The 18,615-nt window shown below is 52.0% G+C and overlaps 1 protein-coding gene across 1 annotated transcript in view; it reads left to right on the forward strand.

The window, feature by feature from the left end:
• WDR97 (WD repeat domain 97) overlaps positions 1 to 18,615 on the forward strand; it is a 46,791-nt gene that overhangs the window by 18,730 nt on the left and 9,446 nt on the right. Inside the window, 10 exon segments of the mRNA XM_056854586.1 lie at positions 840 to 1,037; positions 1,708 to 1,863; positions 2,738 to 2,848; positions 4,721 to 4,921; positions 7,024 to 7,146; positions 9,249 to 9,431; positions 11,110 to 11,241; positions 13,351 to 13,467; positions 14,047 to 14,184; positions 17,816 to 18,016. Of these exon segments, the coding sequence (XP_056710564.1) occupies positions 840 to 1,037; positions 1,708 to 1,863; positions 2,738 to 2,848; positions 4,721 to 4,921; positions 7,024 to 7,146; positions 9,249 to 9,431; positions 11,110 to 11,241; positions 13,351 to 13,467; positions 14,047 to 14,184; positions 17,816 to 18,016 (1,560 nt within the window).

Genomic DNA, 18,615 nt, shown 5'->3' on the forward strand with positions numbered 1-18,615 from the left:
ATTTCATTTTTTATTCTATACTATATTTATTCTATACTATATTTATAGACTATACTGTATTTATTCTATACTATATTTATATTTTTTCTCTCTGAGAGTCAAGGTGGATTGCAAAATATTTTATTTTTAAAAAGGAGGCAACCTAAGGCAGCCAGTAACACAGCAACAGGACTTTGTGTGAGTGAGTGAGTGTGTGTGTGTGTGTGTGTGTGTGTGCCATCAAGTCACAGCTGACTTACGGCTAGAAATTAGGAAACTGTGCAAACAGAGAACTGGCGTGGCCACAGACAATGCGGAGAGCAGGGGCTCTGAAGACAGTGCGGTAAAAGCGGGGCGAGAGGAACAATAACCATTGCAACGGAATAGACTGCAGAGACCCATTCTGTTCTCAAAGCGGCCTCCGGAGCTGTCCCGTTCTGCCACAGTTCTGATCCCGGGGATTTGTGGGCTGCTAAGAGGAGCCCTCAGTCACCTTTGACGTGGAGCCTGAGGAGAGCAGGGTTTGGGGAGGGGAGGGACTTCAATGCCATAGAGTCCAATGGCCATTTTCTCCAGGGAACTGATCTCTATCGGCTGGAGATCAGTTGTAATAGCTGGAGATCTCCAGCTAGTACCTGGAGGTTGGCAACCCTAGAGGTCTGAGCTCTGGCTAGAGTTGCCAACTCTGGGTTGGGAAATTACTGGAGATTTGGGGGTGGAGACTGGGGAAGGCAAGGGTTTAAGGAGGAGAGGGACCTCAGTGCAGTGTAACACCATAAAGTCCACACACCCCAAAGCAGCCATTTTCCTCCAGGGGAACCTGTTTTCTGTGGTCAGCTGAAATGCTGGGAGATCTCCAGGCCCCACCTGGAGGCTGGCAACCCTAGCTCTGGCCTTTACAGGAGTCGTTGGAGCTGGATGCAAGGATCCACGACCTGCAGCTGCTCCTGATGGGGAAAGTCCAAGCGGTCAAGAAAGTGCGGCCCACCAAGGCCATGCGGGACGAGGCCTTTGAGCAGTACCTGCGGATGTTCTACAAGGAGCAGCCCAAAGTGGAGGTGATGCCCACCTGGGGTGTGTGAGGGGGGAATGTGCCTCAGGCAGGTCTCTGGAGAGGCAGAAGAACACTGCCCCCCTCCTCACAGGCTCTGCCTCTGGCCCGCTGGGCAGGGGGTGACCACTTAAGACCCTGCGGCCCGGCAGGGCACCGGCAGCAACGTGGCTGTTGGGCTCCGCCCCCCCCTCCGCATGGCCTTCTGCATCACTCGTGGCTGGGAACAGACTTGGCCCTTCCAGGGCCTCGGGGGTACCACCTGTTGTGTCCCCCCAGCAGCCCCTTTGGGGGCTTGCCCGGGAGGAGGCCATCAGCCCCTCTCCACCTCTGGTGGGACCCCCGAGGCTCGGCAGCTCCTGTATCCTGGCTCTTCCCCACCCCTCCCAGGGGGATGACGAGTCACCAGGGTTTGCCCGGCAAGGCAGTGCGTGCCCAGGCCTGTCCGGACCCCCTCTTGAGAATGCCGGTGGTGCCCCCACGCTCGCTTGCACATCCGTTCATTCACTGCATTTGTTCTTACTTGACGAAGCCCCCAGCTGTCCCTCCCCACAACACTGGCAAAAGCCCCTCTGCATCAGATGGCTACCCTTCCATTTCCTGATGGCTGAATGGTTTTGGGCCCTGGCTGTACTGGGGCCTCCCTTCTCCCCCCCTCCCCCTGTCTCCCCACACAGATCCCCGAGGAAGACTTCTTCAATGCCGACAATGTGCTGGATGCCATTGGCCAGTGTGAGTCCATCTCGGAGCTGTATGGCCCCCACCCCTCCAACATGTTCCTGGGCGCTTTCCCTCAGCTGGCCTCTCTGAAAGCTGCCGAGGAGATGATCAAGGTAACGGGATCCCCCCCTCAGCCGCTGCGGGGTCCCCTGAGCCTGCCTGCCGCCCGTTTCATTGGCTGAGCAGCCTGTCTGTACTCCTCTGCTGTGGTCCTCTTGGGAGCAACCAGGACCCCCCCCCCCAGAGACCAGAGCCACAAAGCTCTGTCCTGCCCTGACTCCCCCCAGCAGGTCCCCAGGCAAACCCCAGCCAAACCATCCCGGCCTCGAAAGAGACCAACGGGCAAAAAGACGAGGCCGAGAGCAGAATCGGGAAGTCAGAAAAAGAAGCCGCAAAGCCCTTTGCTTTGTCCAGTTGCTGGACCCGGCACAGAAAGGTCTCGTGCCCTTCGGGAAATGGGAGGAGCTGCGCTGACCAACCCTCCAGTGGGAGGGAGTTCCAAAGATCACAGGCCACCATAGAAAAATCTTCCCTTCCTGTGAAAGACACTAATAAAACTGCTCTCCGTGGAGGGCCCCGCACTTCTTTGCCACCTGAGGTGGAAATGCATCGATGCCCCCTCCCTCAGCCTTCTTGTTGAGGATGGGGTCCCTCTGGGGAAGCCCTTTCAGGGAGAGTGTTGGGCCTAGGGCTGCTACCTCTGGGTTGGGAAATGCTGGAGTTTGGGGGTGGGGTGGAGCCTGGGGGCGGGCAGGGTTTGGGAAGGGGAAGGACCTCAGTGGGGTATAAGGTCATGGAGTCCACCCTCCAGAGCAGCCCTTTTCTCCAGAGGAACTGATCTCTGTAGTCTGGAGAGCAGTTGCAATTCCTGGGGCCTCCAGGCCCCACCTGGACAGTGGCAGCCCTCGGCTTTCAGCCCCCTCTGGGCTTGCAAGCACTCTGCTTCTTGCAAAGGGATCTTTCTCCCCCCCCCCCATCTGCCTGCAGGATGCCAGCTCCCCAATGGACAGGGTCTCGGTCGTTTCCATCACCCCCACACCTGGGGTCAAGGAGGCTTCATTCAGCTTACTCCAAGTGGGAAAGGAGAAGAGTGAGCAGGTGAGGAGCTGGACACCCACACACACACACACACTGAGTGCTTCTGCGCCAAGCGGGGAGGCTTGAACACTTGAACACTTAAACACTTGAAGGTGCCTTATATTGTATCAGACCCCCCCTGGGTCCATCCAAGTCAGTATTGTCTACTCAGACCAGCAGCAGCTCTCCAGGGTCTCAGGCGAAGGTCTTTCACTTCACCTACTTGCCTAGTCCCTTTAACTGGAGATGGCGGGGATTGAACCTGGGGCCTTCTGCATGCCAAGCAGGGGCTCTACCACTGAGCCACGGCCCCTCCCCATGAATCTCCAGGGTCTCAGGCAGAGAAAGGTCTTTCACATCACCTACCTGCCTAGTCCCTTTAACTGGAGATGCCAGGGATTGAACCTGGGACTTTCTGCACGCCAAGCAGATGCTCTGCCCTCTCAGCCACAGCACCTTCCCCTGCCGTGTGCAGCTCCCACAATGCCTCTCGGGTCTCTCAGGCTAGAGCAGGGGTGGGGAACGTCAGGCCCGCGGGCCGTTTAAGGCCCGCGAAACCATTTGGTCTGGCCCTTCGTGGATCCTGGCAGATCTCTAGCTCAGAAGGATCTAAGACAGGCGATCCGCCCCCTCCCGCGGACAGGAATAGCCTCTATTCAAGACAGATGTGAGTTTCTTTTGCTGAGGGGGAACCTTTTTTCCCCCTTGCAGAAGAGTCGTTAGCGATGGAGCTGCTAGGACCACCCAAGAAACTGTGTTAACCCTTTCCCACCTGGGCCGTGGAGAAACGTATTCCCTTTGTACTACAAGAGGGCTGGGGGCAGAGCTTGCAACAATGGAGGGGTTAAAGGGGGCAGGGCCAGAATGCACGAGCGGGGGTGGGGTGCGAGTTAAGTTGATAATTTTGTATGGCCTGCAAATGATGTTATAAATATCCAAATGGCCCTTGGCGGAAAAAAGGTTCCCCACCCCTGGGCTAGAGGCTGCTGGGTTGATACCAGTGGCGCTGAAGAAGCTCAATTACTATTATCAGTGACTAAATCTATAGGATTTATACCTCACTAAAAGGTATGTTTCCTTGTTAGAATTAGTTACCCAAAGTAACGAGGCAATCTAATTGAATCAGATTCTTTTTATTGCTAACTTCAGAATATATAAAAGTTACATTGTATGAAACGTTCAACAAAATATTACATTATTACAGAATATTGCAGAATCTTAGCAAAATCTTAGAAGAATATTAACAGATCTGTCCAGGAAAAATGACAGTAAAAAATACCAAGTTCACATACCTCTGGATGGGCCTTGCTGGGGAAGATTCTTTAGACAGACAGCATAGCAGCATAGTCTGCTAAAGATCTCCCAACTAATGGACAATTTCTAACCCCTTATATACCTTTTCTCCATGGGAACCCTAATCTGTGGTTATCTATTACAATCACACTAAATCTCTTCAAGGATTTAAAACTATCTCAAAACAAAATTTATCCTTCAATCAGCAAAGTTCTATAGCAAGGTTAACTGATATAGATATATATAGATAATCAGATTCTCAATGTCAAGCTAGATAACTATAATATGGTGAGAAATACCTTTTATTCACACGAAGGATGCTGAGAAACGATGCCAAGATACCAGGATAATGAATCTTGTTACCCCCACAGTTTAAAGGGAAAAAGGTTTTTGCTCTTATCTCTTGTTTACTTTAGTGAAGGTCGTATTGGCTGAATGCCTAGAATCAGAGGGAGTGGACTGTATCCGCTTCACTCTCAGTTCTTCGCAAAACCAACACAATCTGTACATGCCAAGTTCAGCCGGGAGTATAACTTTAATATTGTTAATTGACGCAACTTGCAAGTGTTTTACATCGTTTTAATCCAATATTTGCCTAAGACCGTTACGCCGCCGCCGCCACCCCTCCAAGAGAGGAAGTCGTCAGTCCTGCCGCTAAAGAGACTCTCCTCGGATGCCCGCCCAGAAGCCTTGGCGTCTTCCGAGGACACGTCCCGGAAACCGTCTGGCATCCTGAAAGCTCCTTCAGAAGAGCGTTTCCTTGAGACCATGTTTGGGAAGGTCAAGATTCCCCAAGGGAAGGTGAGAAGTGTCCACGTGGGGTGGGGTGGGTGACCCTGCTTAGCTTACGAGATCCGAGGAGAGGACACTGGCCCGGCCCAGCCGGCTCGGGGCCTTCTCACTTCACTAGTGTTTCAATGGCTAGCCTGACTCATCTTGGGAAACCGCCTTGTCCTCTCCCAGAGCTCTGTGCTTCTGGCCTGGGGTTATCCATGAAGAGGGCACAAGAAGAGCCCTGCTGGATCGGGCCTCGGAGTCCACAGGGCCTGCTAACCTGCGCCTTGCAGTGACCAACCAGTTAGGTGCCCTTGGAACAGCCTGTTCCTGCTGTTGACCCAGAAGCCTCACATGACGCTGACTTATACTGAATCAGGCCCCCCTTCAGTCCATCCAAGTCAGTCTTGTCTACGCAGACCGGAGGCTTTCCAGGGTCTCAGGCAGAGAAAGGTCTTTCACATTGCCTACTTGCCTGGTCTCTTTAACTGGAGATGCTGGGGACTGAACCTGTGACCTTCTGCATGTCAAGCAGAGGCTCTACCACTGAGCCACGGCTCCTCTGAGCCTCGTGCCCTGCCTCTGGACATGGAGGATTCATCCTGGCTGACAGCCACTGAGCGACTTCCCTTCCACAGCTCCGTCCAGTCCCCTTTTAAAGTCTCCGGAGCGAGGAGTCCTCACCGTGCCTCAAGGCGGGTGGTGAATTCTGTATGATAAGCACTGAGTTGTGTGCAGAAGTCCTCCCTCCTCTTGCAGCTCTTTGACATCTGCATAAGTTGTCACCATCTTTGAACAGTGTGGCGTGCAATCTTGTGCAGCGTTTCCTGGGGTTCAGACCAGAGCCGCTCTGCATGGGACGAATGCTGCTGGTGTCCTCTGCAAACCTGCCAGTTGGAGTAGACAAGACTGACCTTGATGAATCAAGGGGGGTCTGATTCAGTAGAAGGCCGCTACGAGTGTGTTCATGTGCGCGTGGATCATAATGCAGATCCGTGGGGGACCCACTGCAGGTGTCCTTCCCGGGGAGAGCCCTCTGCTTGATCCCACCTGCTTCTTCCTGTTATTGAACCCGCTACCAATTATCCATAAGCGGACTCATCCTGCTCTGCGGTGATTTGGCAAAACCCTTTTGCCAAACCGCTGAAGGCTCTGTGGTAGAGCAGTGGCCTTACATGGAGAAAGTCCTGGGTTCAAGCCTCCTGAGCAGAAAGTGTGCGAGAGCAGCACTCTGAGACTGGCACTAGGGGGAGGGGAGGGGGAGAGGGAGGATTTAATCCTTTAAGAACATAAGAAAGGCCCTGCTGGATCAGACCAAGGCTCATCAAGTCCAGCAGTCTGTTCACCTGGCCAACCTGGCCACCTGGCCAACCAGGTGCCTCCAGGAAGCCACCAACAAGACGAGTGCAGCAGCACCATCCTGCCTGTGTTCCACCGCATCAAAAATAATAGGCATGCTCCTCTGATACTAGAGAGAATAGGTATGCAGCATGACTAATATCCATTCTATCTAACAGCCATGAATACCCCTCTCCTCCATGAATATGTCCACTCCCCTCTTAAAGCCTTCCAAGCTGGCAGCCATCACCACATCCTGGGGCAGGGAGTTCCACAATTTAACTATGCGTTGTATGAAAAAATACTTCCTTTTATCTGTTTTGAATCTCTCACCCTCCAGCTTTAGCAGATGACCCCGTGTTCTAGTATTATGGGAGAGGGAGAAAAACTTCTCCCTGTCCACTCTTTCCAAACCATGCATAATTTTATAGACCTCTATCATGTCTCCCCTCAGCCGCCTTCTTTCCAAGCTAAACAGCCCTAAGCGTCTTAACCGCTCCCCATAGGACAGTTGCTCTAGTCCCCTAATTATTTTGGTTGCTCTTTTCTGCACCTTCTGCACTTTCCACCCTTGCTCTGTTTTTCTGCCAACTGTTGCTTTCCCTGAGCTTCTTATTGTTCTTCTCGGGGAAAGTGGGGCTGCCGGCATCCCCTGCCCTGGTATGAGGGGTTGCATGTGGAAGCCTGACTTGTGAATGAGGAGGAGGGACAGGAAAGATGCCCAGAGGATCATGAAGAGCTTTAAGGTACGGGAGGACTTTTCTGAGTGGCCCCTTCTCTCCACCCTCCAGCCCGAGAAAGTGTTAAGCCTCGTCCCTGAAGATGAACCGCGGACCCCCCAGTCGCCCTCCTTGCTGGGCTCTCTGGCCGGCAGTATCGTGATGAACGTTGTGGATGTTTCCAGGAGTGAGAAGGTAAAAAGGGCCCCTCAGCCACAGGGTCAGTTTGAGCTCAGTGGGACACTGGCGGCGGCAGCGGGGGGTGCTCTTTGTGGTAGGAGTTCCCCAGGAGTGTGATCTTCTAGGTTTACTGATTTCCCAACAGATGCACTGTGCCACGGATGTGGTTTTGTCCTGTTGATGTGCCACAACCTTGCCAGCTCAGGGTCTTGGGGGACTGTGGCCTGGGGTGGAAGGGAGAGGTAGAAATGTTACTGCTGCTTGAAAAAATTCACAGAATCATAGAGTTGGAAGGGATCACCAGGGTCACCTAGTCCACCCCCCTGCACAATGCAGGAAATTCACAACTACCTCCCCCCACACCCCCAGTGACCCCAACTCCATGCCCAGAAGATGGCCAAGGTGCCCTCCCTCTCATCACCTGCCTAAGTTCATAGAATCAGCATTGCTGACAGATGGCCATCTAGCCTCTGCTTAAAAACCTCCACAGCAGAACATAAGTGAGGTGCGCATGCTGCTGAGGAAATAAAGTCCACATGGAGCCGCCTTTGCCTTAACAAACTAGTGGGAGTCCTTTTGTTGTCAGGAACGCCATTCTGGGCAGGATAGGGTAGAGATAATCTTCTAAACTAGTCTAGCTGGCTAGGATGGCTGGAGATGCAGGAAGCGTGTCCTTGTCTCATGGCAGCAAGATGGAGAAGAAGGGAGAGAAAAGGGGCTGGAAGGAAGGAAGGAAGGAAGGAAGGAAGGAAGGAAGAGTCACTGAGGGTAGCAAACTGCAGAGCTGTAGAAAGAAAGGATGCTCAGGATCCTGCCCTATCTGTCTCTCTGATTTTATAGACCCTCTCTGAAGTCGGGGGCTAAGAGACAGCTGCAAGTCCCTTCGCTTCCAGCATATTCTGCCTCCCCCGACTGGAGAGGGGGTGCCAAAGCCTAGGGTGTTGGAGGAGGGGTAGGCAGGGGAGAGAGTGAAGGTGCGAACGTGTGCTCTGACCTCAGTGGCTGCACCAAGAGACATGTCCTGAACACCTCCTCTTCCGGGTGCAGCCCCTCGGGACTTCTGCAACCGCAGAAGCCCCTTCAAATGAACCAGATTTGCATAAGAGAAAGATCCTGGGTGCTTGTCTTAGAATGGGCCCGATTCTTTAGAAGAAGCCATCCAGGTGTTTTCATTTTTTTCAGCCATCATTTATTTGTTTGTTTGTTTGTTTATTTGCACTTTTACCCCACCCTCCCCGGCCCAAAGGCCAGGCTCAGGGTGGCTCACAAATACAAAACAATAAAATCAATAAAAACCCTTAAAATATAATTTAAATACATTTAAAATAGCCCAAATTATTCAATAAACATTCAGTAAACAGGGAATAATAGACTCTTTGATAGTGCTAAAATCACATAATAATGGTATGCAGCAAAATAGATGGAACTGACCTCCCCCTAAATAGGGGGAAAGGCTCAACCGCAGGATGGAGAAAAGGACTAGGGAGGCCAGTATTTATAGGGAGAACCGTCGCTGGCCTCAACCTTAAGCCCGGCGGAAATAGCTCCGTCTGGAATTCTTGGAGGTCCCGCAGGGTCCTGATCTCATTCTGGAGACTCTTCCACCAGGCAGGGGCCAGAGCGGAGAAAGCCCTGTCCCTGGCCGAGGCCAGCCGGACATTCCTTGGGCCAGGGACCACCAGCAAGTTGTTATTCTGCGATCGTAAGTTTCTCTGGGGAACATACCAGGAAAGGAGGGTTAGAAAGGGTTTTTTAAAAATCAAAGAAGAGAAACACTGAAACCTCCTCAGCCGCAGAACTACTAAATATTTCCTACTCATGTCTGACGAAGGGAGTTTTGACTCTCGGGAGCTCGTACCCCCTGGGACTCTTCTGAGTCTCTAAGGTGCTCATGGACTGGAATTGAACGATTTCCAGCTCCGTGGCACTTGCTCCCCATGACGAAGCAGAGAGGACGGGCCCTCTTACCATGGGTTTGGGGTGCGTGTGTGTCAGGAATGGGATGGGTCTTTGTCCTGTGGGGGTTATTGGTGGCTGGGGGGGCCAGGCCGTGAGGCAGAGAAAGAGGGGTCTCGAGGGGGGAGCTGGGCTTCAAGGGCCGCCTCCGTTGTACACAGAGTCTCAGTGGCCAGGAGCATGAGGAGCGTCCGCTGGCCGTGGGGAGCCAAGAGTCTCACAAGCCCAGCGAGTCCTTGCAACGCATAAGGAGCCAGACGTCCTCCAAGACCCTCAAGGGTTTCTTTCCCGAGGCAGCGGACAGCCGGGATAGGATCCAGGCACAAATATTGAGAACTAGCCGGGTGAGTGTGTCCAGCGCCTGGACAGCCCTTCCTTTCATTTATTTGCTCACTTACTTATGCCCCACTTTTCTCTCCAGTGGGGACCCAAAGTGGCTTACCACACTTGACTGTGTCCTCACAACAACCTTGTGAGGTAGGGTAGACCGAGAGAGAATGACTGGCCCAAGGTTACCCAGCAAGTTGCCAGGGGCGGAGTGGGGATTCGAGCCTGCGTCGCCCAGATCCTAGCCTGATACTCTAAGCGCTATGGCACACTGGCTTATGTGCCCATGAGCGCTTTGAGGCTCATCTCCCCACCGCCCGGCTCTGGGAAGTGAGTCAAGGCAGGCCCGGAGAGGAGGGAAGGCCTCTTTTCTTGAGCCCCTGGGTGGGGGGGAGTTTGAGCCTTTTTCCCTGCAAGGGGTTGGCGGGGCGGTGTAAGCTCTTGACCCATCGAACCAGAAATCACCACAGAGACAATCAGATTCCAAGCAGATGGCTTTACTGGTCAAATAGGCAATACAGTGCATTGAAGGCAAGAATACAGCTATGGCTTGTCTTGCCCGTTATTTGGAAATATAAGGCAGAGAAACGGCGGGAGATTACAAAGCATAAACAGCATTATTTCCCAGGAGTAGCGTTCCCAGGCTTTGGTATGTGTAGCCGTCCTTGAAGTCTGGACGGTTCAGCAGAGAAACGAAAGGAAACATCTAAACCGAGATAACAGCCTGACAGGCGGGAGGAGACAGGCTGGTGATGTGCTCTTCCCCACCCAGGCCCTACACGGGAGGAAGAGTCCCCTGGCGGGGACAAGGCTTGATCCCCTGCTTGGGCCAGGAGGGCAGCTGTGGGGGGGGGTTCCTTCGCCCCTCTGGCCCCATCTAATGGAGGCCCACTGCCCAGGCTTCCCAAATGGGTGAGAGGGCAGGTCAGCTTTGGCCTCTGCCTTGGAGTCTCTGCCACAACACTCTGGTGGAACTCTGCACATGCCAAGGGGTGCTTTTGTCCTTATCACTGAACACGAAGTGTTCTAAGGAACCCTGCCTGCCTGGCCTCACCGGCTTTCCACTTGGGGATGGCGACATACACAGCTCCTCCCGCAGTGAGCCCAGAAATGTGGGGTTCTGCAGCTCTGCGGTTCTTTCGTGTATTGCTCTCCCTGCTTGGTCTGCATCCGCAGGTTCTGAACTCCTAACGCTCTGTCCTGTTTTGGAGGACCCTGTCCTGCGTTTGGATCTTCACAGTGGCTCTTAAAAACTGGGTGTGTGGAGCACCTGGAAGGGGGACCATGAAGTTCAGAGAGAGCTTCCCCTCCCCACACACCAGCCTGAAAGCCTCCTGGCTGAGGGGCTGCCCACCCCTTGGGCCATATCAGATGGGGGGGATATGACTGCTCCCCCCTCCCTCCCCCCTTTGTGATTTGGGAAGACGCGCACTCAGGAGGGCTGCTATTTTGCTCTTGGGGGTGGGGGTTCCACTGCTTTTGGCTTAGGAGGGGCTCAGAGAGAAGCAGCCTCATCCTTTCCTGAGGCTGCTCCAAAACTGCAGGTGGTACAAACACGGCTGCTCACCTGTGGCCAGTGCTGGCTGATGACCTGAGAAACAGCACACAGAAACAGCACAGCACAGCCTGCCCTCTGCTTGGGGGGGGCGGGGGCGGGGGGGCTGCATCTTGATCTGCCTTGCTTTTCTTTGCCAGGAGCCAGAGGGCCTGCTGCTGCCCAGGGTCTCTTCTGGGTTCATCCCCAATTCAGTGGTCGCTCAGCAGCTGCACATCCAGTCGAGCTCCAGCAGCATGGAGATGCTCGTGAGGATGACCGGGCCCCAGGAGGTAAGAGGGCACCTGCGGAGCTCCGCGCCTGCGGGTCAGGCTGGCTTGATGGGAGGTTTGAGCCACGGGGAGCCGCTGGAACCCTCCTGGCCTCCATTCTGCTTCACAAAACGGTTCCTTGCTTCACACTCTGGGGGAATCGGTTTGGTTTCCCAGTTGAAAAACTGCGGGGCTCCTCTGGAGGTGCACCCAGCGCATTCTTACCAAAGGGACCTTTCCTCTCCAGAGCTGAGTTCTGGAAACAGAAAACTTTCTGTGTTCTGCCCACAGAAAGCCAAAACTGGCCGTGCCAGACATGCACTGGCCAAGATGTCTGTGCCACATGGGCATACCCCATTTGTGGCTCAGGCGCCTGCTTTCTGTTCTCTCTTTGCCCTTAAGCTGCTCCAAATGTGGCCACAACCAGAGGTGCCTCCCTCTGTGCAGGCCTAGCTCCCCTTGGAGGAGAGAGTGCTGGAGTCTCACAGCACCTGTCAAGTATTTGCCAGATTTACTAATATGCAGGTAACACCCATGCAGGACCCCCCTCCCCCCGTAAAGGGCAGTAGATTGTTAATCAGATCCCCAGAGAGCAAGAGCCAGCCCCCCCACCCCACAAGAGGCTTCGGCCAGCTCACAGCCACGCCTCGGCTTCTCTCTTACGGTATCTGAGCTGTGCTTTGTTTTTAAATGTATTTGTATTTATTTGTTGACTTCCCAGTCTGCGTTTCTTACCGCCAAGACAAAGCAGATCGTGTGGGGTCAAACAATGTGCTCAAACAGCATATGAGATCTAGTAAGCAATGACAACAGAACCAGGAGTAAGAATGCAAAAAGGTTCCAGACGTGATACGTCAAACCATGCAAGAGAAATGGCATCATAAAAGTAGGAAATAATGCAGTTGGGGAGCAGGACAGCACAAAGAACCCACAGACAACATACAGCACGCGCTGTGGCAGAGACGTCCGTCCTGTTCTCTTCCTCAAGGCCGTCTTCTTGAACCGTTCCGTCCTGCTCTTGCCCCGTTCCCTTTATAAAAAGGCCCTCCTGAATGAGTCCATTTGCTGACGAGTGGCGGCCTCCCGGGTCTCCCCAGGCAGGCGGTTTCTTTATTTATTTAAAACATTTATCAGCCGCCTTCGCTTCCTTATGTTGCACAAGGTGGCTTACAGCGTAGGTAAAACACATAAAACTGAATACATATAAATAAAAATAAAAACCAACATTTAAAATCACAATTTAGGGCCGCTAGTCAAATGCAGTCCTAAATAAAACCATCTTCAACTGCCTCCTAAAGAGGGAAAGTGAGGGGGGGCAGAGTTTAAGGAGGGGAGGGGAAGCAGAGCCCAGAGGGTCCACCCTCCAAAGCAGCCATTCTCTTTAGAGGAACAGATTGACGTAGTCTGGAGGCCGGTTGTGATTCCAGATGCCCACAGGCCCCATGTGGAGGTTGGCAACCATGTGTGGTACCCAGAGAGGTGTGCAGAGGGAAGCCACTGTAGCAGAGGGTGGGGGGATATATGCAAGCCATCACTGGGCTGTGCTGGAACAGGTTGGTGAAAACTGTCTGGCGGAGACACGTTTTTCCTCCGTGGAGGCCAGGAGGGTGCCGCAGGCCGCCTCCCGCCCCAGCACTGACCATCGCCAGCCCTGCTTGGATTCGGCCTCATGTGCTTTTGGGCCAGGCCGGGATTCTGGGTCAGGCCTGGGGGCATCCTACTGTGGCCAGAATCTGCTTCGGGCGCCTGCGCTACTGCCAGGGATCAGCCCTCAAACCTTCTGCCTTTCCAGGAGCCGCAGAGTCCCTTGAGGGTCAGCTCGGTCAAGGTAGCCTTTCAGGACCAACAACCTGGGACAGAACCATCGAGGGAGTGTTATGTATGTACATAGTTAGGCCGATATGCAGGGAGACAAATGTTTCCTCCGTGGAGGCCAGGAGGGTGCCGCAGGCCGCCTCCCGCCCCGGCACTGACCATCGCCAGCCCTGCTTGGATTCGGCCTCATGTGCTTTTGGGCCAGGCCGGGATTCTGGGTCAGGCTTGGGGGGGGGGGGGTCCTGCTGTGGCCAGAATCTGCTTCGGGCGCCTGCGCTGCTGCCAGGGATCAGCCCCCAAACCTGCCTTTTGCAGGAGCCGCAGAGTCCCTCAAGGGTCAGCTCGGTCAAGGTAGCCTTTCAGGACCAACAGCCTGGGACAGAACCATCGTGGGAGAAACCCGTCAGCCCTTCCCGGTCCCGCACTCAGGAGGTAACACCTGGGGGGGGGGGTCAGGCAGCACCGAGTCTGGCGCCCAGCCTGGCTCCTGGAAGCTGTCCTGGTTCATGCACGTGAACACGTGAAGTTGCCTCATGCTCCGTCCAACCATTTGGCCCGTCACGGTCAGGATTGTCCACTCAGGCTGGCAGCCACTCTCCAGGCTCTCAGCCAGAGGTCCTTCCCATCATCAGCTAAGGACTGAACCGGGGACCATCTGCATGCCAAGCAGATGCTCTGCCACTGAGCCCCAGCCCCTGCCCACGTGGCCACAGCAGTTAGAGTGTGGGTGACTCAGCTTCAAAAACTCATTGAAGCCATGAAGCTCACACTGCTGCGTTGGGCAAGTCATCCTCACTCAGCCTAGCCTACTTCATAGGGTTGTTGTAAGGAGGGGTAGCCACATATAATGCCCTGGGCTGCTTGCAGGGAGGGCAGTGCAGCCACATACCGACTGAGGTTCCTCCTCACTCACTCAATGGAAGGGCCACGCTCCAAGGGTCAAGAGGCAGCGGGGGCTGCATGACTGATCCGCCCCAGTGATCCCTATTCGGCCTGCCCCTTTTCTTGCAGGGCTCCTCCTCCAAGGTTTTCCTGACTCAGCTGGATGAATCTCACTATCCACACAGCGAGACGAAGACTGAGGAGGAGATTTACGCCTTTTATTTGCGCTTCAAGGATACCGACTGGTTCAAGAAGCTTTTTCCCAAGGTGAGAAGAAGCTGCATCTGCCCCGCTGCCGCAAGCTGAGAAGCAGTGAGGAGGGGTCCCCTCATGGCAAAGAATGGCTGAGCTCTAGTCCTGCCCAAATGGATGGCCAATGATGTCACTTGACCAACAAAACCTGTAGTTGGCCATGTGACCTAGGGGTCAGAGCACCGTCAGAGGTCGCCTCGCTCTCCCCCTGCATTTCTCTGTGTTTTGCCTGCATTTTCAAATTTGAGGTCTCTGAAAACATGGGGAAAATGCATGGAAACACAGGGGGGAGAGCGAGGCAACCTCTGAGGGTCGGAAACGGCATGCATAATCCAAACGAAAACCCGAAGTCGTTGGAGGTTGAGACAGCAAGTGAAACAGCCATGCCTAAAAACCAAAGAGAGCTTTTTCTCCCTCTCCCAAAATAGTAGAATTTGAGGACTCCCAATGAAACTGGAGGACAATAGATTCAGGATGGACAAAAGGAAATGAGGAAAGGTTGAAGGAGCTGGGTATGTTTAGCCTGGAGAGGAGAAGACTGAGAGGGGATATGATAACCATCTTCAAGTACTTGAAGGGCTGTCATAGAGAGGAGGGTGCTGAGTTGTTTTTTGTTGCCCCAGAAGGTCGGACCAGAACCAACAGGCTGAATTTAAATCAAAAGAGTTTCCGTCTAGACATTAGGAAGAACTTTCTAACGGTCAGAGCGGTTCCTCAGTGGAACAGGCTTCCTCGGGAGGTAGTAAGCTCTCCTTCCCTGGAGGTTTTTAAGAAGAGGCTAGATGGCGACTTCCGGTCATGAGCTAGCTCCAAGCAGACGTCCCTTGGGAGGGCTCTCTCAAGGGAATCCAAGTTACGCTGATTTGGTGTGGTTTTACTACACCAACCCGGTCCTAAATGGTGGACCGGGATGCAGGAATTCCTCTGCAGCCTGAAGATAGTGGTGTGTCTCCCATACTCTTTGAGGGAGCTTTTTTAAGTACCCCGGAGATGTGGATGACTGTCCCGCTAGGCATCGAGGGGAGAAGGCATCGCCGCCAGCGTTTCTTTGGCATTAGGCTTGGGCTTCCATTACCTATAACCAACTAATGAACTATTTAATGAAGAAAAACCTCACCCTTCAGAAATCTATGTGAGTAACAAGAATAACTTTTGATCTTACCGGGAATAGAAGTTCAATCTGACTGGCGAAATAACTGGGAGCTCCGCATTCTCCCCCCCCCCATCATATAAAACCTTTTTGATTAAGTTAAGATATTGGATTAACTGGCAAGGATTCTATCAGGTTGATCTGTGGGTAGACAAAACAATTGAATTTTCTGATGGACGTGGCAAGTACCAATCAGACTGTGTGACGTTTGAGGGGAAAGGAGAACTATAACCCTCCCTCCCCTCGGTCACTCCACTTTTTTCCGGCCGGGAAGATTTCTTTGCCACATCGCCAAGTTTCATTTTGAAGTCTTGGAAACCCTCTAGGAACACCATTGTACTGCAACACGTCGGGGAGAAGGGAAGAATAGAAGTACGCAGGACCGGAAAGGAAGTCCCCTGGTGCAACAACTAATAAGGTTCGTCATTGAAAACTACAAAAAGGGGACGACTAAAGGTCTGCGGATGTACTGCTTCCGACTAACTTCCTACTTCCAGTTGCTTGCCGACCTAGAGCGTCTACAAAAAAACTTGTTGGTACTTCAAACCTAAAAAAACTTTTCTACCTATTTTTTGAAGATTTTGATGGAAATATTTTAGCGATTATGCTTGGCATGAATTACTAGACTACCCACATTCTGCAAAAACGTTTTGTTAGACCTACCAAAACCGCTAAGAATAAGGCATCGTATTACTTGCTGATTTCAAGCTAAAGAATCCCTGCAAGAAGGAAATATGGAAAAGAGAATTCAGGATATGTTTGCCAGACAACAGGAGACAATTGCAAAACAATATGAACAACTATCAAATCAACAGAAGCAGCTGTCAAAACAGATGGAGCAAATGATTGCCAAACTGAATACCTTTATCCAACCAACGACTCAAGTTAGGATTGAAGAAACAGAAGACTTTACAGAAGAAGCAATCCAGATGACTACAATGAGGCCAGAGGAGATACTAGAGGGCTCTCTAGTTGTTAAGGAAGATGAAGAACACAAGAGTCTTGTAAACGAAATGGATAACCACAATACATTGACAACAATGGATTTGAATGAGAGAGACTTTGAATCAAGTCTTTTCAATGTGCCTGATGAGCTGTTCAACATTTGTCTGGAAGATTTGATGACTAGGAAAAAAGGAGATGTCAGGATCATCTTCCTTGAACTTGAGAAGAAAGATGTTGCAATAAGGATTTACTATGAAGACTATCCACCTGCAGAAGAGACTTTACTAACAATTCCCAAGGATGTTCCTCGATATTTACTGTTACTGATGAGAAGAAGGAAATGTTGGAAATTCCAGATAAAGGGATTAAATTAAGAGATTTTAATTTTTGTGTGTGTGGCAAAGATCAAAAGGGAAAAGATTAAATGGAACTGGTTAAAAGGATTGGATTTATGGATATGCAATTATATATGATAATTAATTTAATAAAATCAATAAGTTTTAACTGAGTGTTTGGAAGAAATGGAGATTTACAAAATAATTTATTTTTAAGGAAAGGAGGCAGATGTAGGGGAAGTTAAAACATTTCTTTTTTTTAGCTTTGACTATATAAGTATTTTGACAATGGTTCCCTGTTTTTATTTTATAGTTGATGTCAACTGTTAAACTATGAGTTTAATATTTTGGAAAAACTTAATTTTTAATGGGACCATGGATATTACTTGATCTAATCCCATATTTACACTTTCAATTAATTTTATATTAAATATCGATTTAATTGTTAGATAGGATAAGAATATCTTAATTAACATAGTATTGGGGTTAGTTCTGTTAGCAAAAGTTTACACAATTTATTTTAAGATAGAAGAGGGTGAGGGGGAAGTCAGCTTTTGATTAAATCAGTAATATTATAGAATCTCTAGCATTATTAGTTTTTGTTAATATTGGATATTATGCTTATATGTTGATGTATTAAAATGAGAAAATAAAAAAAATTAAAAAAAGAAGAGGCTAGATGGCCATCTGTCAGCAAGGCTGATTCTGTGACCTTAGGCAGATGATGAGAGGGAGGGCATCTTGGCCATCTTCTGGACATAGAATGGGGGTCGCTAGGGGTGAGGGGGGGAGGTGGTTGTGGGTTTCCTGCATTGTGCAGGGGGTTGGACTAGATGACCCTGGTGGTGCCTTCCAACTCTATGATTCTATGATCTAGTGCGGCCAGAGGCCAGGCAAGGTGGAAGAACCAGAATCTCCCACCTTTCTTGTCCTGCAGCCATGGGAGGGGGCTAGGAATCTGATTGGGGCAGTGGTTTGTGGGGAGAAAGTGCTTCACTGTGTCCCCTCCAGCTGTTTGCCAGTCAACCCCAAGCAGTGATACATGAATCTGTACCCTGCAGCTCCGGCATATGTCACCGCCTTCAGCACATGCTCTCAAGCCTGGGGAGCCCCTGCTGAAGAGGGTCTCTCTTTGTGGTTGTTCCCCTGGGTGGGGAGGAGGGAGGAGAAGAGAGACCCCACCCCCCACTGAGCAGCTGCTCTTCCCTCTGGCCAGGGCTGCCGCCCTGGGATGGACCTGATTGAGTTCCTGGCCAGACTCCTGTCGGCCATGCCCACCGTGGACTTCGGCACCAAAACCCAGCTGCTAGAAACCATCCTGAGCCTGCGGGAGGCCCTGGGGCCCGGCCTGAGCGACATGGTCCACAGCACCCTGCTCGGCCTCCTGAACGTGAAGAAAGGAGCTCCCTCCATGCAGGTAGGGGCTGCTCCTGCGGCCGGGGGAAGGGGCACTGTAAAGGGTGCTGAGCCAGCATGGTGCAGTGGTTGGTTGAGAGCAGTGGTTTGGAGCGGTGGACTCTGATCTGGAGAACCGGGTTCGATTACCCACTCCTCCTCCACATGAGCGGCGGAGGCTAATCTGGTGAACCGGGTTGGTTTCCCCACTCCTACACAGCCAGCTGAGTGACCTTGGGCAAGTTACAGCTGTTAGAGCTCTCTGAGCCTCACCTACCTCACAGGGTGTCTGCTGTGGGGAGGGGGAGGGAAGGTGATTGTAACCCGGTCTGAGTCTCGTTTAAGTGGTAGAGAAAGTCGGTATAGAAAAACCAACTCTTCTTCTTCCTCTTCCTCCTCCAAATCTTGCCTTCTGTGGTGTGGTCTGTGTGTATGGTGGGGGGCTCTACAGAATTCAGAGGGACCCAACCCAGCCACAGGCCAAAGCTTCTTGCATTCCCAAATGGAGCAACCATTCTGAAGGAGATCCAGCCTCTTCCACTGTGGTTCTCACGGACACACATGCACACACTGTCACTTGGGGTGGGATTGTCAGCTTCCCCATGGGCCCTGGAGATCTCC

The sequence above is a fragment of the Euleptes europaea genome, chromosome 8, assembly GCF_029931775.1.
Source record: "Euleptes europaea isolate rEulEur1 chromosome 8, rEulEur1.hap1, whole genome shotgun sequence".
Taxonomy (NCBI): Eukaryota; Metazoa; Chordata; class Lepidosauria; order Squamata; family Sphaerodactylidae; genus Euleptes; species Euleptes europaea.